The sequence below is a fragment of the Halichoerus grypus genome, chromosome 8 (assembly GCF_964656455.1).
Source record: "Halichoerus grypus chromosome 8, mHalGry1.hap1.1, whole genome shotgun sequence".
NCBI lineage: Eukaryota > Metazoa > Chordata > Mammalia > Carnivora > Phocidae > Halichoerus > Halichoerus grypus.
The window spans coordinates 54,575,531-54,603,495 of record NC_135719.1 but is presented as its reverse complement, the minus strand read 5'-3'; the positions used below and the strand labels follow the sequence as shown (position 1 = coordinate 54,603,495).

Below are 27,965 nucleotides of genomic sequence, written 5' to 3'. Positions count from 1 at the left end.
TTTTGTTTACAGAATATTGTTGTTGAACTAATAAAGTAAGGTTTGAGAGATCAAGTGTGTATGCAACATTTTCTTTTAACTTGAGTGAGTTAATTATAGGTAGAATCTCTTACCGTTTTGTTCACTGTAAACAAATGTAACCTTTTCACTTATCTCTAAGTAGATGTATTTTTTTTTTTTTTAAGATTTTATTTATTTGAGAGAGAGAGAGAGAGCAAATGAGAGGGGGGAGGGTCAGAGGGAGAAGCAGACTCCCTGCTGAGCAGGGAGCCTGATGCTGGACTTGATCCTGGGACTCCAGGATCATGACCTGAGCTGAAGGCAGTCTCTTAACCAACTGAGCCACCAGGCGCCCTAAGTAGATGTATTTGGACTGCCCACAAAACTTCAGGAAAATCAACAGGATCAGGCAGTCAGTGGTGATAATGGGTATGAAGGAGAACAGAGAGTGAAGTTTTAACAATATAAACAGTTTGAGACTCATATAGACATTGGAGGACTCTGAAATCAGCCACCTGCTCATGAGATAATGTCAGATAGTCTCCAGTTGAGACCTGCATGGGCACAGCAGGAAGTTGAGGAGTGGGAGAAGCAAACTGATCTGAGGATTTGTGATTGTGTATGTGTTATGATTAGTGTCAGATTGTGGGTAGGCAGAAAACGGTTGGGGAGGATTCGGCCTGATAACAGAGAAGGTGCAGTAGTCACTTGATACTCTGTAGCCCTTACTACTCCTTTGGATGTAGCTTTCTCTTTTGAGAGAATAGTTCAGTTAGCATTATGCATTACTCACGATCTTTGTAAAGTAATACTTGTAAATGGAAAGGTTATGAGGCAAAGCTAGCTCATGCTTCATCTTGAATAATCAATCACACACCCTTTGCATTTCTTTTTTTTTTAATATTGTCTTTTTAAGATTTTATTTATTTATTTGACAGAGATATAGCGAGATACAGCAGGGGGGTGGGAGAGGGAGAAGCAGGCTTCCCGCTGAGCAGGGAGCCCAATTCAGGGCTTGATCCCAGGATGCTGGGATCATGTGACCCAAGCCGAAGGCAGACACTTAAAGGCTGAGCCACCCAGTACTTGCCATTTCTGTACTGATCTTGCTTACCCTCTCTTTTCCTTCTAGAGTTAAGAATTGAGTGAACTGTTGGAATTGTGAAGAGGCTTCTCTTTCTTGGTTTTTCTCCCTTCTCTTTTTATTCTTTACTTTTAACTTTAGCCCCAGTTTCTTCTAGGAGGACACGCACCCTACTTTACTCACTCTCTGGGAGTGTTCTTAATCACTGACTGGAGAAAAAGATAGGAAATTTGCTCATCTTCATAGTATGTTGATAATCCAGTCCATTTGCCAAGTCTTAGCCTAAATAGGAAAATAGGAAGGGGATACAAATTCACAGTCTTACAATATTGTTCTTAAACCTTATTACCCAAATTGAGGGACATACATTGTATTTGTCAACTCGAAGAGGCCAGACATTTGCTTAATGGATTGTAGATACATGATCTAGAAGAAGAAAGAAGTTCTTCTTTTTCACCTTCCCACAGCTTCTCCTGCACCATCATCCTCCTTTCCTTTTAGCATTCAGAGTTCCTTTTGTTTCTGTTACCCCTCGAACCTGGAGTCCATTGGAAGTATGGAGACCACAGTGGTTCCTCCAAGGACTGCTGGGTGACCTGGGCCTCTAATAATGCATTTCCCTAGCTTCTTCATCTTCAGCTTCTCAGCTTTTAGTATGGAACAATTCTTGCATATAAATTCATATACAGCATCAAATTATTATTTTATTTTTTTAATTCTTATTTTCTTTAATCACATGTTTAAAATTATAGCTATACTGAACACTAAGCAAAGACTTTAAGCAAAGTATTTAAATCACTTAAGAATACAAAGAAGCAGTTCTGTTTTTGTAATCTGCTCTGGAATAGTTTGTGATGGAGTGAAATGTTTCACTTAGGACTTTTTAAAATGCTTATGGGGAATAAACTTAATTACTGATGAGTAGACATGGAATCTAGACTCTTTGGTTCATTTTCCAACTGAGTAAATGGACCTTCCCTAAAATCATATTTCTAATTTTTTTTTGTAAATGAAAAGGTTATGAGGCAAAGCTAGCTCATGCTTCATCTTGAATAATCCCACATCCTTTGCTATCTTGGATAATGTCTGTATTGTTAGAGTTTCAGTTGAATGCTTGCTATATACAGTTTAGAAACAGGACAGAAAGTTTTTACCTAGAATCCTAATCTTTTCAGTGGTTTGATTGTATGTTTTCCAAAGGAGTCCTAAATTAATAAAATTTGGGGGTAAAGAAGAATATGGAACTATGATTTGAAAGTTTCTAAGATCTAGATAATGAAAGAGAAATAGACCTTGAAATAATATATAAATTAACTTTTGTTCATCTTGTAGCAGGATCTTATGCTTGATTTTTAAAAACTGATTATAGATTTTAAATACATAATCACTACAATTCTTTTAATCCAAGATACACATAGTATTTTTTTGGTGCTGAATAGATCTTCATACTAAAAATTTTACCATTTTGAAATTTTAATTTAGAGATTATATTTTTCTAGATTGCAATTGGAGTACTTTTATAATATAACATGAAACGGTGTTTTGACCAAACTTTAGAAAGATTTATAGTTCCTCTTTATACAGCAGGCATTGCCAGTAGACCTGAGCAACACTGGTATCAGAAGTCATGGAAGTGGTGGTTTTCACGGAGCATCTGCATTTGACCCCTGCTGCCCTGTTTCTTCTTCCCGAGCTGCAATCTTTGGCCATCAGGCTGCTGCTGCCGCCCCGAGTCAGCCATTATCAATAGATGGTTATGGATCAAGCATGGTTGCGCAGCCCCAGCCCCAGCCCCCTCCACAAGCCTCACTGTCATCATGTCGACATTATATGCCACCTCCTTGTAAGTATAAATTTAACAGGCAGAGAACTTAGGGGCATTGTACATTCCTCCATGAAATAACCTTTCAGCAATCCTAATTCATACATTTTTAGTATTTCCTTGGCCTAAGAGTGGGGTGTATTTTTTCCATTTTGTCCTCTCTTCACCCCACATTCCCAAAACAATCTTCTAAGGTAGAAAAGACATGTTGTTTAAAAAGGTCAGGGAAATAAAAAGTATTATATTTTGTCTCTTTTACATTTTAATATATGAAATTGAACTACATTGAATGGCACCTTAGATTCCTATAAAAGGAAACCTTAAGGGATTGAGATTTATCCTTTAGGAGTAACTTTTAGGAAGCAATATCAAGAATTTTTTTTTTTTACTGGCAAGAACATATAAAATAGAGAAGGAAGGGAGATGGTCTGTGGGAATGCAGAATGTCACCTTTCTACAGTGGTTAGCAATCTATTTTGTTTAGAATATACAGTGAATTATAACGATGGCTGAACTTTTCACCACACACACAAAAAATCGTAACTGTGTGAGGTAATGGATGTGTTAATGAACCTGATTGTAGTAATCATTTCACAAAATATATGTATTTCAAATCATCATCTTGTACACTTCAAATATATGTAATTGTATTTGTTAATTATACCTCAGTAAAAACTGAAAAAATGCTGAAGAGTTAAACTTAAATAAATTGATCCATTCTGAAACAAAACTTAAAAATTTTGTAATATTTGTCAATATTAATTCTTGTATAATGATTATAGTATAGAAAACTTTGAATTGAAACTGGAAAAAATACTCTGAATTTGAGGAAGGATAGTTAACAATGGTAAAACATAGTGACTTCTTTTTTTATGACCAAGTACTGAGTTTTCTTGGAGTAAAGCCTTGATTTGAAAATATGACATTTAGAAAATCACTTAAAAATTTTGTCTCAGAGTTTATATTTAGCTTAATGAAAGCTTCTTTAAATACATGCTAGCAAGGTGTCCTTTGAAAATATGGCTGAATGAGTTCATGGTTACCTAACTTTCACCCCTGCTGAATCAGAAGTGATTAGAATTGAAGGAAACTCTTCTGTCATGAAAGTAGAGAATGGCCATACCTCCATATCAGATTCCAAGAAGGTCTTCTAATTACAATGAAATTGGGACTGAAATCCAAGGAGGAGACAAACATATTTTTAAACCTCGAACAGATGCATGTCTCTTAGAGTAAGGGAGATGTGTATTCCTCAGAGGGGACTTTTCAACAGCCACTTTGAAACATAAAGAATGAAGAAATGGGGGAAGCCATTTTTATTAAGGCTGGTTTCCATTTCAGGTTCTTGGCAAATATGTTCCTTCATCATCTTAATGTAGCACAGGAAAAAAGGCATGGGACAGGAAGAGAGAAGAGCATCATGAAAGGAATATCTTTGCAGTCTTGCCCAGAAGAACTTACAAGTTCTTTTCTTCTCTATAGTGCTCTATAACCAGTAATCATAAAGGAAAGCAAGATTTATGTATTTATAAAAGTATAACTTCTACATTTGACTTCACAAAAGCAGAAAACTTGCATATGGTAAAATAAAATTAACAAAAGACAATTTGGAAAAGTGTTTATACCTTATTATGACAAACCTTCCGTGTATACAAAGAATACTTATAAACCAGTGAGAAAAAGGTGAACAATAGCCTAAGAATATGAATAGGTAATTCTGGGAAGAACTATGAGTGGTTAATAAATACAAGATTTTTCTTAGATTGGCATTTAATAAATTTAGTAAGTAGGGGTAATCAGGCACTCCTGTATACTGTTCATGGAAACATTAATTATGGTAACCTTTTGGGAAGGGTATTTTGTCACCTGGTATCTGAGTTTAAATGATTTTCTCAGACTAAGAATTCCTTATAGAATTTATGCCGCAGAAGCCGTCCATGAGTAATGCATGTGTGCGCGCACTCATATGCATGTATATTTGAAAGAGTGAGCACAAGAGGCTTCATACACACAGGTGTTCAGTGCAGCATTTGGGTTGTTTCCCATTTTTATCAGTGGTGATTTCTTTAATAAATTTTGGTACATTTCTATAATAGAATGCTGTGAAGCTGTGAATGAAGTAAAATGAGAAGATACCTAAGATTATTCAAAGAAGAAAGCAGGTTGCAAAGCAGAATTGAGCAGACTCAAGCCTTAATAAAGTATTCATAAAAATTAAGTGTGTACTAATATGTTTGTAAAAGACAAAAGGAATGTATAACAGCAATATATGCTCAACTGCGTGGTGTCCGTGTTTTTTACAGATGCTTCTTTGACAAGACCACTTCATCATCAAACCTCTGCCTGTCCGCATTCTCATGGAAACCCTCCTCCTCAGACTCAGCCTCCACCTCAAGTGGATTATGTTATTCCTCATCCTGTACATGCTTTCCATTCTCAGATATCTTCTCATGCAACATCTCACCCCGTGGCACCCCCACCCCCAACTCATTTAGCCAGTACAGCTGCACCAATCCCTCAGCATCTTCCTCCCACACACCAGCCGATTTCACACCATATTCCAGCCACGGCACCTCCAGCACAGAGACTGCATCCTCATGAAGTGATGCAGAGAATGGAAGTTCAAAGGAGGAGGATGATGCAGCATCCAACGTATGTTTTATGTTTTTTTTAAAGATGATCACTTTGTGTTCCTTTTCCTTCTATTTCTGTGGGTTTTTAAAACTAAAAATCTTTAGAAGTGATGTAACTATACTAAATCCTCAGTTCACTAGGGAATTCTTTACTAACTGGAATCTTCCTTTGTCTTGTCCTGAGTTGTAGGTGCTTACAAAACAAGTTTATATCAGGTTATTTAAAGAAATCAAACTGTTTTCAGGATATGACCCAGGGTCATTTATTTTTGTAAACCAGTCTCTTGTTCATCAGTTTCTTCAGTATCCCATAGTAGAGATTAATGTTAAAATTGGTGATCCTGAGGAACAACATGTAAAGTTGTCAAAGATTTAATATATGTTACCAGCCAGAGAGAAGAAGAATACCAGTAGAATTTTCAACAACTGACATTGAAAAAACAGTCTTCCTCACTTAGTTTATTTATAAACATAAATATTAAAATATACTCTCCAAACATCATGAAAAGACTATAATTGAACTTTTTGAAAATTCAGCATATGATTTTCCTAATTCATGGTACCAAACTCTGTTGGTCTAATTTTGCTTGTGTATAGAGTTTTATAGGTAAACAGCTACACTTGTTCATTTCTGTATTGTCTGTCTTCTTTCACACCACAAAGACTAAATTGAGTAGTTGCAGTAGAGATCATACTGCCGAAAGAGCCAACAATATTTACCATTTAGCCCTTTCCAGAATGTGTTTGCAAAACTCTTTGTTTGCAAAACTCTTGATCTAATTAATGATCTAGCACATGGGTAACTACTTCCTTTAATTATGGAAGGTTATTCCCAGAATCTCTGGCTATTACTGGCATTCTAATATAGTAACTCCTTATATAGAAAGTTGGCAATTTAAAATTCATATCTTCCAGTATCTAGAAAATTACTTGTTTTAAATCATTAAGCTTAAACATGCAAAATCTGTAAATACGTGAGAAACTGATAGAAACTAGGGATTAGACTATAAAAATGAATCCCTGGAATAGTTTTGGTTTTTTAAGTGCCATTTGTTTAGAACTTTATGACTATTTATATTTATAAATTTGGCTGACTTTAGACTAAAAAGAGAAAATATAATAATCTGGGATGCAGAATAAAGAATGTGAATGGAGCTAATATCCGTTTCCCAGATATTAACATGTACTTGCATGTGTTTGAAAAAAATGCACAAGGTTAAAAGTGTTTTCTCTTAAAATAAGTTTTATCCATTAAAATGAATGAATGTCATTACAATATAGAAGCAAAGCAAAATAAAATAGTTTCCGTTTTCTTCCCTTATATGTTTATATAAAATAACTTCTTTGTGCCTAGCATTTGCTGAGGTGTTTAATTTTTAAAGTTTTATTCCCATCCATTTCCCATTATTCTCTTTAAAATAGCTGCTATAAAGAAGGTATACAAGATAATGTTAAAATTGCCTTTTTCCTTGGATGATATTTGAATTTGGAGGCATTGTAATAAGCACTGAGATTTGTGGGGTTATGGTTTCTTGATTTATTTATTAATCATTACATAATTTTATATTTTTATAATTTATTATAGAAGTAATTTTATTACTAATTTATAGATGTTTATAATATTAATACTAGATTTTTTTTCTACATTAAGAAATAACCAATTATTCAATTATTTCCAGTGGTCTTTTTGTGTTCTGTGTTTCCAGGCGGGCACATGAACGGCCCCCACCCCATCCACATAGGATGCACCCAAATTATGGTCATGGGCATCATATTCATGTGCCTCAGACTATGTCCTCACATCCTCGACAGGCTCCTGAGAGATCTGCCTGGTCAGTATCTTGTTTATTTCAAAGTTACGCTCAGCAGTCTGTGGTAGAAATGTCAGAACAGATGCTTTGTAGTGGGATGCCATGCAGAAGGGTGATGAGAAACTGAATTCCAGCTTATCTGTGAGGCACTGTCTCTGGGCAAGTTACAGAAACCTGCAGTGGGAAGAGGAACTTGAGTTCTGGGACAGAGAACCATGTCAAACAGAAGTAGAGCTTTTTGTTTTTCAGGGATATCTGCCATCAAAGTTAAATCCCTAAATGGATCTTTCACAACTTCCTTATCCACTCCCCCACCTTTGTACTCAAATTTGCTTTACCACTCCTAACCCCTATTTATTGACAAGGGAAATTGAGCCTTTGTCCTAGGCATGTGGTCTTTTTTAGAGAAGTGGAAGCATTTGCATTAATTTTTTGTTCTGAATCCATTGTCTGTAGGTAGAGATTGAGACCTTGATCCACAATGACATTATGAGGCAAAACATAAAATAAGTAAATGAAAATTTGGCATTTACCAATTTTACTTTCTAAAAATTTTGTTTACCCTTACTTTATAAGGTATAGAAGTGTTTGTTCTTCTAATTATCTTGATGCCAACAACCCACAGACACTATCCAACAAACGAAAGCCCTGGGAGCATCTGTAACATTCATATAAACTGGAAAATGAAACTATTTTGTATGATCCTCAAGTAGAATCAGACTTTTAGATTGGAAGGAACCTTAAGGGTCATTCATCATACTTCCTTCCTTTGTAGGATGTGAAACTGAGTACAGATGCTTTGCTTCTCATGGTCACAAAATTGAATTTTTGAGTTTTAATTGCTGAAATGAATTTGAAATTATTAATTAAATATTTGGGGCTAAATTATCTTTTTCTCAGCTGTGTCAATTAAGAAACTTTATATTACTTTTAAAAATGTAAATATACTCCCCCATTTCTGTGGATAATAAAGACACTGTAAGGATGGCTAAAAGGTAGTGTTCTCATCCTTTGTCAGGGAACTGGGAATTGAAGCTGGAGTGACTGCAGCTACTTACACGCCTGGAGCACTGCATCCTCACTTGGCCCATTACCATGCACCACCACGACTTCATCACTTACAATTGGGAGCTCTTCCTTTAATGGTAAAATAGAAAAATTTCAAAATTCTGACATAGTCTCCTAAAAGTATTCTTCCTTTTCTAAATTAAATATTTTATTGGAAAATTTTTAAATGTTATTAGTTGTTATGGGTGTTTTAATGGAATTTGAGAATTATTATTATTAGATTGAAATTGTGCTATAAAAAGATACGAGATATATTAAAGTCTATATTTGTATTTGCATTGTGAAATGTACTCTTCTTAATATAAAGAATGATAGTTTTTTCTTTTATACCAAGATGACAATCTTGATCCACTGTGACTAGAACATATGCTTTATTTTGTCAAAGTTACTAACAGGTCTGTTCTGTTGCATTCATCCTTTATTTTTTGATCTGCAGGACTATACTGATTCTCTGTCTTATTTGAACAGATTCAGATCTTGTTGATACCAATTTGAATTCTAAAGAACAAGTTCAGCAAAAATATATTGAGTTCACTATTCATAATACCTACTAGTTATAAAAGTGGTACGGAGTAAGGAAGTTTTTTCATCTTGTGGGGGTAAAGACCTTGCAGGAACGGTTTCCAAGATGCTTTATTATACCTGCGACTTAGGCTTTGGAATTGAGAATGGTACTCTTAAACAGTGTTTATAGCATGTAAGGAGCTGTCAAACAACAAAAGCACAAGGAACTCCAAGTAAGCTATTTGTAGGTCTTAGGGATGGGGGTTACTCAGCAATAAGATATAAAGCTGCCCTCCCAAGAAACCGGGACTCAGGAACAAAGGAGACGGAGGGAAGATTACAGGGCAAGTGCAGGTTTAAATAATTTGAGGGGCAGGAGTTCCTTTCTTATTTTTTATTTTCTTTAGAGATGTGTAGGAGGTTAGGTTATCTGCTGAGAGCTTGGCAGTATTGATTTTGATTGTAAGGAAAGTTGTAGATATTTGAATAATAGGCTATTTGAAGGTTAAAAGTTATTGCTTATTTTAAATTCTTTTCTACATACAAATTGTCTTTTAAAGCTATAAACTTGTTAGAAGTATGTTGTGGAAGTATTCAGTGGAAGCTGACTAAAAAATAATGTTGGAGATTTATTTATAATGATGGAAGAATGGTGCTCTATCCCAGAATCTCCCTTTCCTAATATAGTCTACTGTTGTTATATACGGCAGTTACATTTTATAAAGTTGTGCAAACACTGAGTAAGTAAATATTCTTTTTTTTTGTTTTTTAAAGATTTTATTGAGAGAGAGAGCATGAGAGGGAGGAGGGTCAGAGGGAGTAGCAGACTCCCTGCTGAGCAGGGAGCCCGATGCAGGACTCAATCCTAGGACTCCAGGATCATGACCTGAGCCAAAGGCAGTTGCTTAACCAACTGAGCCACCCAGGTGTCCTAGAGCCATTATTCTTGCAGTAAATATAGGGTTAGGTTACTGCAAACCTCTGGTCACCATGTTTATCTGGTCACAACAGCCAGTCAGTACATAACCTTGTTTTGATGTCTGTTTCATTTTAAAGATACCTTATTTGATATGTTATGTATTACTGAGTCACAAACATTGAGCTCATGGCCAACAAAACTCATGCCTGAATGAAGCTTATCTACACACATTTTATCCATAAGGCATATCAGAGCCTTCTAGCAGTTAGGAACGCTATCCCCCAGCACTTGAGTTTGGTGGCCACTTCAAAAACAAAGTCACCAGTAAAAAGCACAAAAAATGGAAACCTAGATAGATGGCACTTAAATAGATCACAAAAAAGACCCTTGTTTATAGTATAAGAGCTGAAGCAAGAAGGCAGAGCCTTGTTCTATATGTCAGGCAACTCAAATTTTTTTTCTGCTGTGTATGTGCCCATGAGTGATTGAGAAAAGCACAGGTATTGATTTTGGAGTTACAAATAATTTTTATCAAGTAGGCAAATTCATGAATAATGAAGATTGAGTATGCCTAACACAAAATTAGAAAACACTATTAAAACTTTCACCAACAGAACAAAACATAAAAAGGAGCCAGGGTACCTTTGGCTATTAGGAAGTTAGAGGAAGGGAAATAAGTTTTGTAGGAAAGTTCTGTGCATTTTTATTTCATAATATGGTTTAATAAAGTTCTCTGAAAGTGACAAAATCTTATGAAAATTTTACTCTTTATATGTTTAGACTGCCAAGAGCATCAGTATTAACTTTGGGTATTTTCTATTTAGGATTCTTTGTGCAAAATAAATTAAGTAGAAGAAACCTGTTATCTCATAGAACAGCAATTCTTTTTTTTTTTTTTGCTTGTATTTTAATATTTATTCTGTGAGATTATATTTGAAGAGAAACCTAACCCTTTTACAGAGTGCTTACTTGGAGACTTAGTGAAGTTGAATTTTGTGAGTAGCTGAATGGAGAGAATGGAGTGTCTCAGTTATTTATGTGTTAAAACTCAAGCCTACTCTTACTTGATTTAGCCTGTGTCTTCTATTAAAATAGGTTCCTGACATGGCAGGCTATCCTCATATTCGTTACATTTCATCAGGATTGGATGGAACATCATTCAGAGGTCCTTTCAGGGGCAATTTTGAGGTGTGTAATACAATTAATGAAGATATTTGCCACAGTATCTTTAATGTAGAGAGAGAATATATGTATTATTAGTATTCACAGTTGAGTAGGATTGCTGCACTGGCTGGGGATCAGAAGGCAGCACAATGTCTGAATTTTTGATACTGCTTCTGGGGGTTATCACAGAAAGGTTTATAGGCAATATTAATCTTAGTATCAAAGTTATCCACGTATTTTAAGATGAGTAAATGAAAACATCTAATATAAAAGAATAAAGAAATTTATTAAATATAAATATCAGATAAAGAACTATACTATTAAATGTAGGGGGAAATCTCAATTGCTTTTGACTAAGCTTATTTTTAGAGAAACATTACTGGACAAAAGAAACCTAAGTAATTCAGTTCATAGCTAACTATCTTTTTTGAATTTTCAGGAAGACCAAATCATTTGAATATGATTTGAAGTTTTGATTTGTTTCTTCATGTCAGTTTGGAAGTTGGAGTCAGAGGGACTTTGAACTATCCTTTGATTTGTTTCCCTATTTTACTTAATGATTTCATCTTCTCCATGCATACATACTAACTGACTTTTATAGTACCATGTAGTAATATGGTGTCCTAATCTGTAAGGATAACTTTGCCATACTACTACATTGGCTGGGGAAAGAATTACAAACATTTGCCTTATCATATATGGCTTTGTATTTACATTGAGGTTTATAAATATGGAACTTTATTGCTTTTACAATATTAACAGTGCTGTTCAAGAAATAATCATGCTGGCTTTTGATACTAATTATTCTTTACCTTCAGGAACTGATTCATTTGGAAGAAAGATTAGGAAATGTGAATCGTGGTGCATCCCAGGGGACAATTGAAAGATGTACATATCCACATAAATACAAAAAGGTAAGAATTTATCCTATGAAATGTCTATGTTATTGTTGAAGTGCATAAAATTGAATATTATGGACCTTTTTTGAGATTGTGGAGTCTAGCAACTACGTTATTTATTACTAAAACAACACATACATAGTTTTGTTTTGTTTTGTTCTTTTAATAATTGAAGGTCTAAAAAAACATACTTGAAGTTTCTTACCCTGCCGACCCCAGTCTTCCTTCCCAGAAGAAAAATCATAGTTAAGGCTTTTGTAGGTAATCTTCCAGATATTTTTATGAATTTACAGTAATGTGCATTAGTATGCATTTTTTCTTTCCCTTTCAAAAGTAACACAAAGGGGATGATATGCACACAATTTTGCACATTTTCTTTTCCTCTTCTTTCCACACTCACAGGTCACCTATATTCATTTTAATAGCATATACAAAATTTCATCATATGGCATACCATAATTTAACTAGCAGTTTATTTGGACATTTAATTGATCTACATTTCTTATATTCTACGCTCAATTCCTTATGTTGTAGTATAGTATATCTAGAAGTTAAGGAGCAGACATGTTAAATAAGTTTCTTTCAACAAACAACAATGTCCTCTGCTACACAGAGGATAATAAAAGTATGAAAATTATTGTTCTTTGTATTTTTTATCTGTGTTCTAAGAGTATCCACTAAATTTAAATCCTTTCAACTATCTAAGTTAAAGACTATAATTAGCATTAATTTATTTGGGTGTTATTTGAAATAGTCATTAGTAAAGTAAAGTTCATGTAGCTGTACTCATGCCGGGACAAAAATAGAGTTTATATCATGTATCATTCCTAATTGTGGATTAAAAATAATAGAAACTAATGAATTAAAACTAATGAATTTTTATTACATTTGGTTTTGCTTTTGATGCTATTTAAGGGTCTTAAAAGAACAGTTGGTGGTAGTCACTTAATTCATCCGTGAAATTCATGACATCTGTACCTGGGAAATAAGTTGTGGGTGTGAATGTGTGGTTTTGTTTTGTTTTTGTTTTTCAAATAAACACAGACTTTACTCAGTTGTTCAATAATGTCATCTCTACTAATAAGGTAACAACTGATTGGTTCTCACAGAGGAAACTGCACTGCAAACAAGATGGGGAAGAAGGGACTGAGGAAGACACAGAGGAAAAATGTACTATCTGTTTGTCTATTTTAGAGGAAGGTGAAGATGTGAGGTAACTAGACATTAATTATCTAAAATCTGTTGTCAAAACTATACAAGAGATTTTATTTGAAAATAGACTACAAACCAAATAAAGATTACTCCTGGCATACCCTGTTACCAATATCTGACATGCAGAATTGCCTTTTTACAGTGAGTGAAAGAATAGAAAGATGAGTCTTTGTATTACCAACAAAGGGGTTGGTAATGGGGAAATATACTGCCCATGTTAGAGGCACACCAAGATTTGGCCAGGGAAATTTTATCAAATTGTTTTCTATAAATCTTGCAGAAAGAATTTGGAGGCTTCAGAGCCTAAGATAGTTATATTAATGTATTCTTCAAAGCTTAAAGAGGGCAATCCTCCTTAGCTCCATGCAGTTTATTTTATAGCATCTTTTATAAAATAGTTTTGTCCTAAAATTTCCTCTCAACTTATATATAGGACTCTTCTTGCAACTTTGTGATTTAGAAATGTTACTATGCTCACCCACTGTTAATTTTAGGCATTTTCTTTTTTTTTTCTCTCTCTTTCTTTTTTTCTTTCGAGAGTGAGTGAGTGAGGGGAGGGGCACAGGGAGAGGGGGAGAGAGAATCTCAAGCAGGCTCCACACCCAGCAAGGAGCCCAACATAGGGCTCATTACCACTGAGCCTGAGATCATGACCTGAGCTGAAATCAAGAGTCAGTCAGATGCTTAACCTACTGAGCTACCCAGGCGCCCCAGGCATTTTCTTTTTATAATCTCTTAAGTAATTGTTTTATTTTTATTCTGTTTTTTTCTAATGTAACATAATCCCATATGAAACAAGTTCTATAGCATATATAACAGAACCACATGATGATTTTGTAGCCCTAACATGTAAGGATAACTTTTTCATATTTCTTCAATTGGCTGAGAGAGAGAAAAATTATGCACAGTTGGCTACCATACCACATATAAGGCAATTTCAAACACATTTTATTTTATTTATTTGAGAGAGAGGAGAGAGAGCATGAGCACACGAGTGGGGGAAAGAGGGAGAGGGAGAAGCAGAGAGAGAGTGTGAGCACACGAGCAGGGGAGAGAGGGAGAGGGAGAAACAGACTCCCCACTGATCAGGGAGCCCGATGCGGGACTCGATACCAGGACCCTGGGATCATGACCTGAGCTGAAGGCAGACGCTTAACCAACTGAGCCACCTAGGAGCCCCTAAGGTTATTTCAGAACACTGTATTTCCAAAGAAGGTTTATAAATATGGAAGGTAATTGTTTTTACAGCATTGACAGTCTTGTTCACACGGTAATTGGAACACCTCTTTTTAGCTACTAGTTTTACAAAATATTAGACGTCTGACAACGTATGACAATTCTTAACAGTGGATGGAAGTAGAAATGGACACTTAAATCAGTAACTTTTATCTTACTGTTCATTTAGATTTAATATTATCCTGTATTGCCTGGAAGCATTATTTCTCAATTTCTAATTGATAGCCCAGGGTAGCATAGTGAAGTAAACATCTTCTTTTAACCTTCTTTTATTTTTTCCATTAATTTTTTATTGAGATATAGTTAACATATAACATTGTATTTATTTCATTGTATTACAACATGGTTTGATAATACAAATATATTCCAAAACGGATTAACCTACCTTTAAAAGAGTAGCATGGTATTAAGTGGATATAACAATATTATTGAAAACAATATTAACCTTTAATCAGTCATGTACTCAAGTTTAATGTATAAAGATCCTCTAGATAAAAAATAATATTGCATATTAAGACATTCTTAATTAGTATGATATTTACTGTAACATGAGTGCTAATGTTTTTGAGAGAGAATTAAATGAAATATATTTTTAAATGCTGAATAAATGCAATGATTTGATATTAAAAATATATTTGCAGTATTATGTAACGGAACATACTGCCAGCCTCATTAGAAACCAGACCGGGATAATTGCCAGTGTAATTGTCATTCTTAAAATTCCTAAGATTTTATGTAATTTGGTTCCATAGCTGTGACAGTTAATTATCATGGTCATTTATACATTATATTGCCCAAAGTAGTAATTTAATATAGGTGTAACTTGTTAGAGAATTGGGTATGTGGTTTTTTTGTTTGTTTTGTTTATACAAAAGGGAAAGAGTTAGTAACTTCAAAACACTGCTGAAATATTACATGTTATCATTTATTTAAAAGTAAATGCCACGTGCAGTTGTCATGAAATTCACTTTTGCAATTTTTGCTTTTTGTTTTGTTTGCCCATAATAGGCGCCTTCCCTGTATGCACCTTTTCCACCAAGTGTGTGTTGACCAGTGGTTGATTACCAATAAGAAGTGCCCCATATGCAGAGTGGACATTGAGGCCCAGCTGCCAAGTGAAAGTTGACACCATGTTTCAGAACTCTTGCCCTCCCTCTCATTCCCATCCTCCTGGTACTGCAGTCAACCAAAGATGGCGTGACTTACCTGCGCAGATTTGGAAGCCTTGAACTTAGAGTGCGGCTCTGCTATATGGTACAACTAATGCTAGACCTACAGTTTATGTATACAGTTGAGTTTGATGTATTTATAAAAGCTTTTTTTTCTAGATTTGACATTTTTCCTGTATCATTTTACTGTATTTTTGCATGGTTCCTTGTATTGCATTTCTTTGCACATATTATGGGCTTGTGACCCTAAACTTGCAGGCAAGATTAGCTGCTTTAGTAAGTAGAATTTTGTGGTCTTTTTGTTTTTTACATAGTACCAGGTCTTGAGAATTATGAATTTTTTTATCCATTACTAACCTTTAATTTAATCAATCATGTACTTTAGTTTAATGTATAAAGATCCTCTAGAAAATGATAATATTGTGTATTAAGACATTCCTTAATTAGGACAAAATGGCTGCTGTATATTTACAATATGGAGTTCTGAGTTAAATACCATCCTTAATACTGGGAACAGAATACAAACCATATTCAATCAGATGCAGGTGGTATTCACATCACCAGAGTGATCAATAGAAATTTTCTTGGTGTATCCTTTTACTTTCAGCACAATGCAGATAGAGTTGAATATTGATATCATACATTTAGACTGCTGTTCTGATTGTATTTATCTTTTTTCTACATCATTTAGAACTTTTATTTCCCTGAGTCAGTTTTTGCTGCTGTGAAACAGCTCTGATGAACACTAAATATTAATTTCAATTAGCTGGATTGTACATACTTGCAGATTTAACAAAATTTTAGGGAAATTGAAGAAGACATGTAGAATTTTGTTCAGTCTTCTGCTAAGCACGTATAGTAAGGATATCTGCTTAACACTGATTTTGTAATAAACACATTCAGTCAGGATTTAGAATTGCAGTCATTGGCAGGTATCTCTGCATTCATAGAACTTCTCAAGGTCCCAGGATCACTTTTAAGGGATTTTATTAGTTTAAAGATAAATAAAGTCAGCTGAATCTACATGTCTCTTGTTTTATTTCTCTTTAAACTTGAAAACAGTAAATCTGCACATACTGTGAGGCACAAATTATACTGTCAACCTACTGTTGCTCTGGTTTTAGACTCCCACTTCATACATTACCAAGAGTCGATCACTGATTTAAAATTTTTAATTTCTATAGTTAAGATTTACTGCATAATATAGAATATAAAGTTAAGTTAACGTACTAACATTTCTCCTTTGGAGAAAGTTTTAATCCACTTCAGGATGCATATTATCAAGATACTTTCATATACAGGATAGCCTAATTTTATTTGTCTAAATATGCTTAACATGCCCCAGATTGCAAATGCATCAGTCAGTAACGTCACTGTCTGTATGTGGAAGACATGTTCCCATGGATCATATGTGAAGATGTCAATAAGCTTGCATTAAGCCACCTGCTTTGTAAGTGGATTGATTAATAAATAACTTATATTTCTATTGTCTTTGTGTTTCATAATTAGTTTTATATAACAGTTTCTATCAAACATCTTGGAATTCAAAAATAGTGATCTCACTCAAGTTGACATTTGCAGAATTTTCATATTCATTCAGTTATGGCTACTTGCTTTTTTTTTTTTGTATTAGTAAATGTAACACTGTAGTAATTGTCAATATCAACATGCTTCTACATAGTTATGTGTAGAGATGGAGGATGGACTATGGTTAAGAAATTTGATGTAAAATAACATTTTTTAAAAAGAATACTTGATGATTAGGCTGCAGTTGCAGAAGGGCAGAGGAGGGAGACAGAGAAAGAGTGACCATGGCCCATGCCTGCCATCTTACTGGGGAAAGGAGCAAGTAGCCTGTCTTCAAGTAGCCTGTGATGGGTGTAGGACTTTTGCACTGGAAAAGCCAGGGTCCCTGTCAAGGGTGGAAGTATATATGGGGAGAATTCTATACAGTGGAGTCCTCTTGATGTTCCTCAAAACACAAGAAGAACAGATAGATTTCTCTATTTTTTAATATTACATCAGATTAATATTACAGCACGACTACCTGTTGACCTGTTTCATAATTGCTACTGATTTTTTTTTATGTAGATAAAGCCTTATTTCTTTAAAATTTATTTAATACAAATATTTGTGGCATAAACCTGGATTGTTAATGCAGGAGCTTAGTAAGCAACTGTAATTAGTTACAGAAAATGTGATTAGTAATGAACCAAGTACAGAAGATAATAATTTTTAATATTTTAACTTTTGTGCTTTGTTTTGGTGTCTTCCATATCCTGCTGCATCTTATGTCAAAATGAAAATTTCAGTGATAGCTGTCCAAATACTTTAGAACTAAAATTCTTTTGTCAGAAAATCCTTATTTTTATTGTTGTTAATATGCAAGTGATAAACTGATATTTGAAACATTTTTCTTACTCTGGTGACTTTATTTTAGCTGCTAACATGCTTCATCATTTGAACCATAACAATTTGACACACAGAAAACTATAACTCTTTTTAAAATGGCATTTATAACACTTAACAGACTCGACATTTCAATATTAGTATTTCATAAATGGGAATAGTTTAATTCTGTAGAAAATGCATCCTGATTTCGAACTTACCTTCCAACTCCTCTGAAAACACAGTGAATTTTCTTCTTCAAGAAGAACATGCCGGCCCTGTTGGTAGAGCATGTGACTCTTCATCTCGGGGTTGTTAAGTTTGAGCCCTACCTTGGGTATAGAGATTACTTAAAAATAAAATCTTAAAAAAAAAAAAAGACAATATATCACAATATTAGATATGTCAAGGTTGAAATACCTTCTCTCAGTTATAGATTCAATCATCTTCTTGAATTAAGAATTACAGTTGACCCTTGAACAACATGGGTTTGAACTGTACGGGTCCACTTATATATGGACTTTTTTCAATAAGTACAGTATAGTAAATGTATTTCCTTATGTTCTCTTTTTTAAATTTTTATTTCTTTATTGTCCTTACGATATTCTTAACATTTTCTTTTCTGTAGCTTACTTTATTGTAATACAGTATGTAATACATAAAATGTACAAAACGTGTTACGACTATGTAGTCAATAAGGCTTCTGGTCCACAGTAGGTTATTAGTTAAGTTTTGGGGGAGTGAAATGTTAACACATGGATTTTTGGCTGCGTGGTTGGTGCCCCTAGCTCCCCCATATTGTTCAAAGATCAACTATATGTCCAAAACAACTATTTCTTTTTCATATTGAATGGGGGGCTTGAACTCATGACCCTGAGATCAAGACCTGAGCTGAGATCGAGAACTGGATGCTTACCCACTGAGCCGCCCAGGCGCCCTAAAACTATTTCTTACTAAGAAAAATAAATGTTACCTATTTTGTGGTTGGACCTACTGGGCACAATGTCCTCTCTATGTATTCTGTACAAATTTACAGGCCACACAAATGATTTCTGTAGTTGTGGAAAGAATATAGGTTTTGGTGTCAGGCAGACAAGGGCTTTGAATTGTGCAGCTTTGAACTTAAACTTTCTGAGCCTCATCTGTCTCATCTATAAGAATAGGTTGTTATTAGAATTAAATGAGGTAACAAGTGCAAAGAGCTTTGCATGTAGTACATACTTAAGAGTAGAAGTTCAGTCATGCTGTTAAATATTAAACGCTAAAACTTCGGCGGTTCCTGCATAAAATTGACAAAAAAAAAAAGAAGAGTAGAAGCTCTACCAATGCTCACTGCATTTCACCCCACCACCCAAAACAACTACCCTTGCCCTTGATAACAAATGGTAGCATAGCATGGTGCTGAACCACAGATCAGTGTTTGTCGCTAATCTTTCTCTTCTAGGGTCCAAGGAGATAATTACTAGGTAAGAAAGAACACTCCTCTTCAGCCCTTCTTTGATGGATTGGACTTTTTCTTCTACTAGAGGGCTGGAGGATTTCCAGCACATTGGCCTTCTTCCCTTGCCTTGCAGTCACAACAAGGACATAGTTAGTTGCCCATCAATACCATCCAGTGCTATATTTTAGGCAGCCATTGCCAGTGGATCAGAATTGGCAAAGGATATGAAACCATTTGTGTTCTCTGATCTAAAGGAAAATTTTATGGAGAAATTAACAACTAGAACTTATAATTCTCCCCTAATTTTTTCCTCACCAAATTGTGCTATGCAGGGACCTGGTCCCTGTTAAGGGTTAATTAAGCACATACCACTGAGCTGCCTACATTGTTAGCTTCTTCTAGGCTTATTTTTAGGCTAATAGCTATTACTGAGAGAGCATGTGGAAGGTATGGGTTTCTAGGAGATGCTTTTGATTAGCCCAAACAAATTGCGTGTCTCTTTTAATTCTTTATCATCACTACAGAGAATGAACTGGATTCACTAGATACTAATTTCCATTGTGGGCTCTGCTGAATCTTGAGTACGAACTTCTAAATCATTTTTGCTTTAGGTGGTAATATTCAATATATATGTGGGGAAAAAGCTTTGGGAAGTGTGGAATTCTGCAGATTATCATTGATACATTGTGCTCTGTAAAGGAAGAATTTGACTTTGTCCACTGCCTGTGTGGCTGGTAGCACAACTCAAGACACTCAGCTTTTCCAATCTGGCCTGCCCTTCTCCCCCTTTCATATGTGGAAATTCTTCCTTAATACAGGATGCCCCAAACTTGCTATCCCAGGGATTCTATCCTTTAGATTTTCAAGAGCTTTCGTAAAAGGAGTGTTGGACAGGGGAATTGGAAGAGATGTGGTAAATCTCCCATCCACTGCATCCCGACCTGCCTTTAAAAAGGAATGAATGTCTTTCATTGAACTGCTATCTAGTTACCATGCTATTAGCATTTGCTCAGAGAATAAGTTGTTACGGTGTACCTGGTTTCCTAGAACGTCAGTTAGCCACACACTCCTCAGGGTTTTGTATTATCTATTGCTGTGAAATAATTATTTATTGATTTGTAACTCTAGAACTTAGTGGCTTAAACATTAAACATCTTAGTTTCTGTGGGTCCAGAATTTGGAAGCAGCTTAGGCTGGTGCTTCTGGCTCAGGGTCTGTCATGAGATTACAGTCAAGATGATAGCTGGGGCCCTCAGTCATCTGAAGCCTTTACTTGGTCTGGATGATCTGCTTCTAAACTCACTCACATGGCTGTTGATAGCTTTGGTTCCCTATTGGCTATTGGCCAAGAGACCTCTCCTCCCCCTATCAACAGCCATGTGAATGAGCCATTTTGGAGATAATCCAGATTGAGGGGGAGGGGAGATAACTACCCCTGTTAATAGAAGTGGCAGGAAAAAAAAATGGCTATCTTTAATCTACCACAGTTAGGTAAAACAAACCCTTTTGTTTTGTTAGAATTACAATTTTTTTTTAAAGATTTTATTTATTTATTTGAGAGAGAGAATGAGAGACAGCACGAGAGGGAAGAGGGTCAGAGGGAGCAGCAGACCCCCTGCCGAGCAGGGAGCCCGATGTGGGACTCGATCCTGAGACTCCAGGATCATGACCTGAGCCGAAGGCAGTTGCTTAACCAACTGAGCCACCCAGGTGCCCTGTTAGAATTACTATTACGAACTTCCTGAACTCATTAGTTTTTTCCCTCCTAAACCAAAATTTAGTGTATGGGAAAGCCATGTGTGCAAAATGATGTTATGTTCTCAAGCATAATCAGGGGAATCAGTAGTGGAAGAACTTTAACTTCTCTATGCTGATACTTGAGTAAAAGAAATTTATGGGGGGACATCTGTGTGGCTCAGTCAGTTAGGCATCTGCCTTTGGCTCAGGTCATGATCCCAGGGCCCTGGGATCGAGCCCCACATTGGGCTCCCTGCTTAGTGGGGAGTCTGCTTCTCCCTCTCCCTCTGCCTCCTGCTCCCCCTGCTTGTGCTCTCTGTCAAATAAATAAATAAATTCTTAAAATAAACCTATGGGATGGAGATAGCTACGTGTTTCTGTAATTTAGAAATTCTTTCTGCAGTATTCTTGATAGATGATTATTATGGTGGTTAACTTTGTGTGTCAACTTGACTGCACCATGGATGCACCATGGAGTGCCCAAACACTTGGTCAAACATTATTCTGGGTGTGTTTGTCGGAGTGATTCTAGATGAGATTAACATTTGAATATCTGTAGATTGTGTAAAGCAGATTGCCCTCCCTAATGTGAGTGGGCCCTGTCCAAAACAAAAACCTTGGGGCACCTGCATGGCTCAGTCAGTTAAGCATCTGCCTTCAGCTCAGGTCATGATCTTAGGGTCCTGGGATCAAGCCCCCCATCAGGCTCGCTGCTCAGTGGGAGGCCTGCTTCTCCCTCTCCCTCTGCCTGCTGCTCCTCCTGCTTATGCGCTCTCATTATCTCTCTCTCTGTGTCAAATAAAATCTTTAAAAAAACAAAAACCAAAAAACCTCACCTTCCATGCCTCCCCCTGCACCCCATGATTAAGGGAAAATTCCCTGATTCATTTTTCTCTTGTCTTTAGACTCAAACTGAGACATGGGCTTTTCCTGGGTCTCTAGCTTACCAGCCTTTGGATTTGGAACTATACTAATGGCTTTCCTGGGTCTCTAGCTTACAGACTGGAGACTGTAGGACTTGTCAGCTTCCATAATTGTGTAAGCCAATATCATATAATTTATCTATCTATGTATCTATCTATCTAGTCATGTGACCATGTGAGCCAATACCATATAACCTATCCTTCTTCCTTTCCTTTCTCTTTTCCTTTCCTTTCCTTTTCCTTTTCCCTTTCCTTTTCCTTTCCTTTCCTTCTCCTTTCCTTTCCTTCTCTCTCTTCCCTCCCTCCACTCCTTTCTTTCCCCTCCTCTCTCTCTCTCTCTCTCCCTCTCTCTCTTGACTCCTAACTAAAGCAATTATCATGCTCTGGTTATATTCTTCCAGTGATGATGAGGTCACTACCTATTGAAGAAGCACATTTCTTTTATAAACAGTTACGGTTATTCTTTATTATTATTATTATTATTATTATTATTTTAGTAGATGTTCCTATAACTTCTACATTCTAGAGCAATGCAAAAATAAATCTGGTGTCTTCCTATATGCTAACTCTTCAGATAAACGGACAGCTATCTTGAATTTTTTAGGTCTTCCCCAAGTGAAATATCCTTCATACCCTTGACTTTGTTTAACGTGGATCTTAAGCATCTTAGCTCTTCTTGTCACCATTTTCTGGATACTTCTAGTTTATTAATGTTCCTCAATGTATGATACCTATAAATAATCATTACTCCAGAATGGTGTATTTTCTAAGGGAGCACAGGTTTCCTAGGATGGGTGTGCAAATAGAAGGAATAAGAATGGAGGGTCACCTGGCTGGCTTAGTTGGTGAAGCATGCAACTCTTGATCTCGATGTCATGAGTTCGAGCCCCATGTTGGGTGTAGAGATTACTTTAAAGATCTTAAAAAAAAAAAAAAGAATTGGAAATGGATTATAAACTGAAGGGAAATGAGACACAGTCTTCACTCTATCATCTATGTGAGACGGGGATTGGTTCTCATGTCTAAGTAGGCCTGCACACCCCCAGGAGCAGGTTAGTCCAGGATTGGGGCTGTTACTGAAAAGTCAACTTGATATTCCAACTGGGACACTCCATTCTGCAGCTCCTCAGTATTCTACCAAAGCTGATAGGATATAATACAAAAATTAGAGTTCCTCACAATATTTATGTTGTAATAGAGAATAGGAAATGCATAAATAATTGAACAGCATAATTTTACAACTCTTGAGTCAATGATTTATTATCCTCAACAGAACCTGTACCTTTTCACTTTCTAAGGATGAGTTAATTATATTTTCATCCTTTCATGTACTTTATCTCTATATTTTAAACACCATGAGGGCAGGGACCCAGTTTTTATGCCTTTTTTCCCATCTAAGTAGCAATGCCTTGCTTATAGAAGGCATTAAGTTTATTTAAAAACAAAGGGTGTGCCTGGTTGGCTCAGTCAGTTGGGCGACTGACTCTTGGTTTCAGCTCAGGCCATGATCTCAGGGTCGTGTGATTGACCTCCCCCCCCATCCCATCAGGCTCCATGCTCAGTGGGGAATCTGCTTGAGATTCTCTTCCTCTTCCTCTCCCTTTGGTCCTTCCCCATTCGGGTGCACTCTCTCCCTCTCTCAAATAAATAAATCTTAAAAAACAACAACAACAACAACAACAAACTTGGATAAATCACAAGCTTGAAGTCCAGATTTTAAAGAATCATTTTGAGTGGAGGCCCATGGAGTCACTAGAAAGGTGTTTGTTTCTACCTCTCTGGGTTGTCTTGCTTCTGAGCAAGTTTACAGGCCCTAGACTGGGACATACCCATGCACCCTGTTCAGCCAGTAATAGGTTACCTGGTTACCTGCATGGGACAGATAATGTTGACCTGTTGGTTAAGGTGAAAGATGTCAAGATGGATGCAAGCAAGGCAGAGGAAAAGGCTTTCTTTTTGTAAGAAAAATGACTGACCTACCTTTCCCCCTCCCAAAGAAATTAACGATGGAAATCACTATTTTTATTTATAACTTGGTTTGCGTAACTTTTGAGAGAAAATTTTAACGTAACCACCCAAAACTTTTACGTTCGTTACTTTACAATTATTTTCCACCATCATGTTCAGTTATTTGTGAAGGTTCTGTCATTCCTCCAAAATTGCCTCTCATACCTGCTTCCATTTTTCATTTTTCACACTCATCCAAGTCAAATTTTTGTTACATCTCACCTGGGAAACCTTTAGCTTTCCAATCCACTATAATCCATTCTTCATGCTGCCCAGTGGGTCAGCTTTTAAAAACAAAGCTTGACCAAGTCATTATCCTTCTTAAAAATGTTCCATGATTCCTCATTTTCTGGATCTTTTGTAGCTTTACCATTTCTATGATCCAAATGTGTGAGATTACTTCTGGTTTTTCCACAGATTTTTTCCCCATTGCTCCCACTTCTTGAACACCTTTGCCATCCCAGCCTGCTAAATTCTAACCCTTTTTTCAAAGCTCAGCTCAAATGTTTCCTTTTTAGTAAGGCTTCCTTCATCTATCCAGAATTAGTCTTCTCCTTTGTGCTCAGTCTTTTATAGGTTCTCCCTCTTATAATAATTTTGTTCCTATATGTCTCCCCCTCATTGTTTTGAACCTGAGGGCGTGGTTCATACTTTATTCTTCTCTGTTCCCTGCAGTGCCTTGCACAAACTGACATTTTAATGTTAATATAGCAAATATATTTTGTCTTCTAGCTAGTTGAGAGAAAAGAAGAAATCAGAAAGAGGTAGGCAGAAATGGATGGGGGTGGGTAAGAGAAATGGGGTAAGGGCAACTGAGGGAGAGAGCATGGTAGTATATTAGGAAGATTGCTGGGTTCTGATAAAAATCTTCTGGTGAAAAATGATAATTTGTCTATTATCTCATTCAGAGATGATATATAAATTATATATTATATAGATTATGATGATATATAAATTAAACCAGGCCCTTGATGCCCTGTGGTCTGGAATAATGGCAGCTGAAACTCACCAAGAATGGAAGTGGAAAAGCATTCTTCAAGGATGTAGAAACCATGAACGTGAGCTGAGCTTTTGGACTTGTCTTATATACTAGTAGGTAACCCAAATGAGTCCTAATAAAAATTCAACAATAAATAAGCACCTTATTTATTCTAGGCACTAGAGATAGAATAGTGCACAAAACAAATACCCCTGCACTCATGGAGCTTACATTCTAGTGCATTTGTTCAAATTAAGTAGCCCCTGGGTTCAGCTTCAGATGGTCCTAGTGGCCTGCCTTTGGGACTTCTAGAAGGGCTGTTAGGTTTCCAGCCTCGAACTGACCTAAAGCAATTTTTGCTGCCTGAAGTTCTTCAGTTCTGCAACAGTGGCTATCTGTGAAGTATCCCCAATGGGGGAAGGTCCTGGAAATCTGAGAAAAAGAATCCCAAGGCCAGGAGAAAAGGTGAGTATGTACCTGAATAAGAAATTGGAAGCGAGGAGGGTCTGACAAACAGCAAGCAAATCTTTGACCATTCAGAACAGTCCTGATAGCCAAGACTGCAAGTCCCTACCCCAAACTGGGGAATTTTGGTGTCAGGAAAGAAGAGTTGCCATCTGGCATTCCAGGAACTAAACATTTGTGTGAGAATCTCAGAATCTCTGTCTCTGACTCCCTTTCATGGTGTTGGAAGACACTAGGCAACAGCTACCTTGAAGCCCAATACCTCCTGCCAAGCCAAGCCATTCACCTTGTCTCCAGCCATGTCAGTTCAGTACTGGTGGTCTGTGCTTTTGCTTGGGGTGCTCCCTCTGTCTGCAAACATCTCCCTTCACCCTATATCAACTGGAGTTCATATGTACACCTTTTCAAAACAGTACTTGACTAAGAAATTAAAGTAAATTGATCATGTGGAATTTTACCATACTGTAAAGGGTCATTGGCTTTTAAGAAATTTATTTTTGGTTAATTTAATATTTGATTTCCTTCAATGACTGTTTTGAAGTTTTCCCACTCTTTCTGCCAAATGTAAATAGAGTGACAATGGTAAATATAGTGGAAAGAGCACAGGTTTTGGAATCAAACTAGAGTACAAATCCTAGCTTTGAAACTCAGAAGCACAATGATTGCAGCCAAGACATTTAACTGTTCTCAACCCTAGCTTCTTCATCTGTCAAGTTGGGATAATACATGATGGATGTTAACTAGACTTATTGTGGTGATCATTTTGCAATATATACAAATATCTAATGTTGTCTACCTGAAACTAATGTTATATGTCAATTACACCTCAATAAAAAATGACAAAATATTTGGGATAATACTACCTATTTTATAAAGATTGTTATGAGGATTCAACAATAAAGTTTATGGAAATTAGTATATAGGAAGTGTGATCAATAAATGTTACCTGAGACAGGAGGGAACAGGAAATAGAACCAAGAGGCCTAGCTGGCTCAGTCAGTAGAGCTTGTGACTCTTGATCTCCAGGACCCGAGTTCAAGCCTCACACTGGGTGTAGAGATTGCTTAAAAAAAAAAAAAGAAAAGAAAAAGAAATATATATGGACTACAATGCATTAAGCAAAAGGTTGAATCAAAAAGTTTATTTGTAAAGTTCCAGGTTAGTTGCAGTGAAGGATACAAAGATATTATTTCCATTTTTAATGAAAATACAATCTGTCTAATACGGATTATTCAATGTTGACAATGTCAAGTCAGTTAATAAAAGCACTTTGCCATTCACAACGTTCCTGTTTACAAAGCCCTATGAGTGGGTGAGGATTGTTACTTTCATAGTTCTAGCTTTTGATATCACAATATTATAACAAATAAAAATATAATTTTACTCACAACTTCGGTGCACTAAACGTCTATTTTTCCTTCCTCAGACTTTTTCGCTGGATACCTAATTTTCAGTAATCAGTCAATGGATACACTAAGATCTTTCCATGCCACATAGTAGTTGCAATTATTCGGGTTTTACAAAAGAGGAAACAGGTTTAGAAACGTCAGTATACGTGCTGCCGAAGCGAGCACAGGTTTAGAAACGTCAGATGCAAGGGCAAGGGCAGAATTTAATTCAGATTACTTAACTTCATTCAAGCCTCATTAGTACCCCAGTAACAGTGGTAAAAAGTGGTAGAACAGAAACCTTGCTCAAATTCTTGGACGGAGGCTGCTATCAGTTGTCATTCCACTACCTCTACTGTGGGCGTTGGACCTTTCCTTTCCCTTTTTCCTTTCCTCTTTTCCGGTCTCCCACCCTTCTGCCCAAGGCTGGATCACACCCTCTTTCTCATTTTAAAATCTTCTACACGTCATAGGGTCATTTATTCGACGAATATTTATTGAATACCGACAATAATACATACCGAAAAATGCGCTAGGTGCCGGTCATACAATGGAGAGCTTATATGAATCACGAACCACACAAATCATTTACCTTTTTATTTTCCTCTCCCTGGGAGTCTTAGCTTTTGAGCAAATGCCACAATTCCCACTCTTTTAGCACACGTTTGAGTCTCAACCACCTAACAGTGCTGACCCTGAACCGCCCAGAGGCGTCTACTCCCCCACTCAGGCCAACCCAACGTAGACTCCGACTCGAAATTTCCGGAAGAGGAATAAAGGTCAGAAATGGCATTTCCAAGGTGTTTCCTAGAACGAACTTCCGCCCAGCTAGTACAAACGTAGAGAGACATTCTTAGGTGAGACCTACTCAAAATTCAGAGAAGGCGTCCTACGTCTGAGTCCTCAGTGAGACATTTCATTTTTGTTGATCTAAGAGGCCGAGGTTTAAAAAGAAAGGAGAAAAAAAAAAAAAGGCAGTAGGCGGAAAAAAAATCCAGTTGTCATGACAACCAAACGGGTCTTGAAAATTCAGCCAATCCGCCTGCGGGAATGCCTCCTGCCTAGCCAATAGGAAGAGCGCGCCGTACGTAAGGCCGCCCAATGGGGGCGCGAGCG

General features: G+C 36.4%; 1 protein-coding gene and 1 long non-coding RNA gene across 11 annotated transcripts in view; one reads left to right on the top strand and one right to left on the bottom strand.

Annotated features, from left to right (window-relative positions):
• Positions 1–17,012, top strand: part of RNF111 (ring finger protein 111) — a 118,166-nt gene extending 101,154 nt beyond the window's left edge. For 3 of the 8 annotated variants that reach the window (XM_036107051.2, XM_036107050.2, XM_036107052.2), the window contains exons 7-14: positions 2,669–2,927; positions 5,210–5,558; positions 7,219–7,371; positions 8,369–8,495; positions 10,937–11,029; positions 11,824–11,919; positions 12,990–13,117; positions 15,361–17,012. In XM_036107051.2, coding sequence (XP_035962944.1) covers positions 2,669–2,927; positions 5,210–5,558; positions 7,219–7,371; positions 8,369–8,495; positions 10,937–11,029; positions 11,824–11,919; positions 12,990–13,117; positions 15,361–15,478 — 1,323 coding nt within the window. In that variant the 3' untranslated portion in view covers positions 15,479–17,012. The remainder of the gene's footprint in view (positions 1–2,668; positions 2,928–5,209; positions 5,559–7,218; positions 7,372–8,368; positions 8,496–10,936; positions 11,030–11,823; positions 11,920–12,989; positions 13,118–15,360) is intronic. The other 5 variants (XM_036107058.2, XM_036107053.2, XM_036107057.2 and 2 more) reach the window with 5 other exon arrangements.
• Positions 825–27,819, bottom strand: LOC144382884 (uncharacterized). 3 transcript variants are annotated; one of them, XR_013450456.1, is made up of 6 exons: positions 27,718–27,819; positions 26,408–26,524; positions 22,840–22,929; positions 18,131–18,272; positions 8,409–8,487; positions 827–1,366 (listed from the first exon to the last, which is right to left on the bottom strand). It is a non-coding gene; the product is annotated as an uncharacterized LOC144382884 (long non-coding RNA). The 3 variants fall into 3 exon arrangements; XR_013450457.1 differs by lacking the exon at positions 827–1,366 and adding an exon at positions 5,778–5,880; XR_013450458.1 differs by lacking the exon at positions 8,409–8,487 and having other exon boundaries at positions 825–1,366.
• Positions 27,820–27,965: the final 146 nt, after the last annotated feature.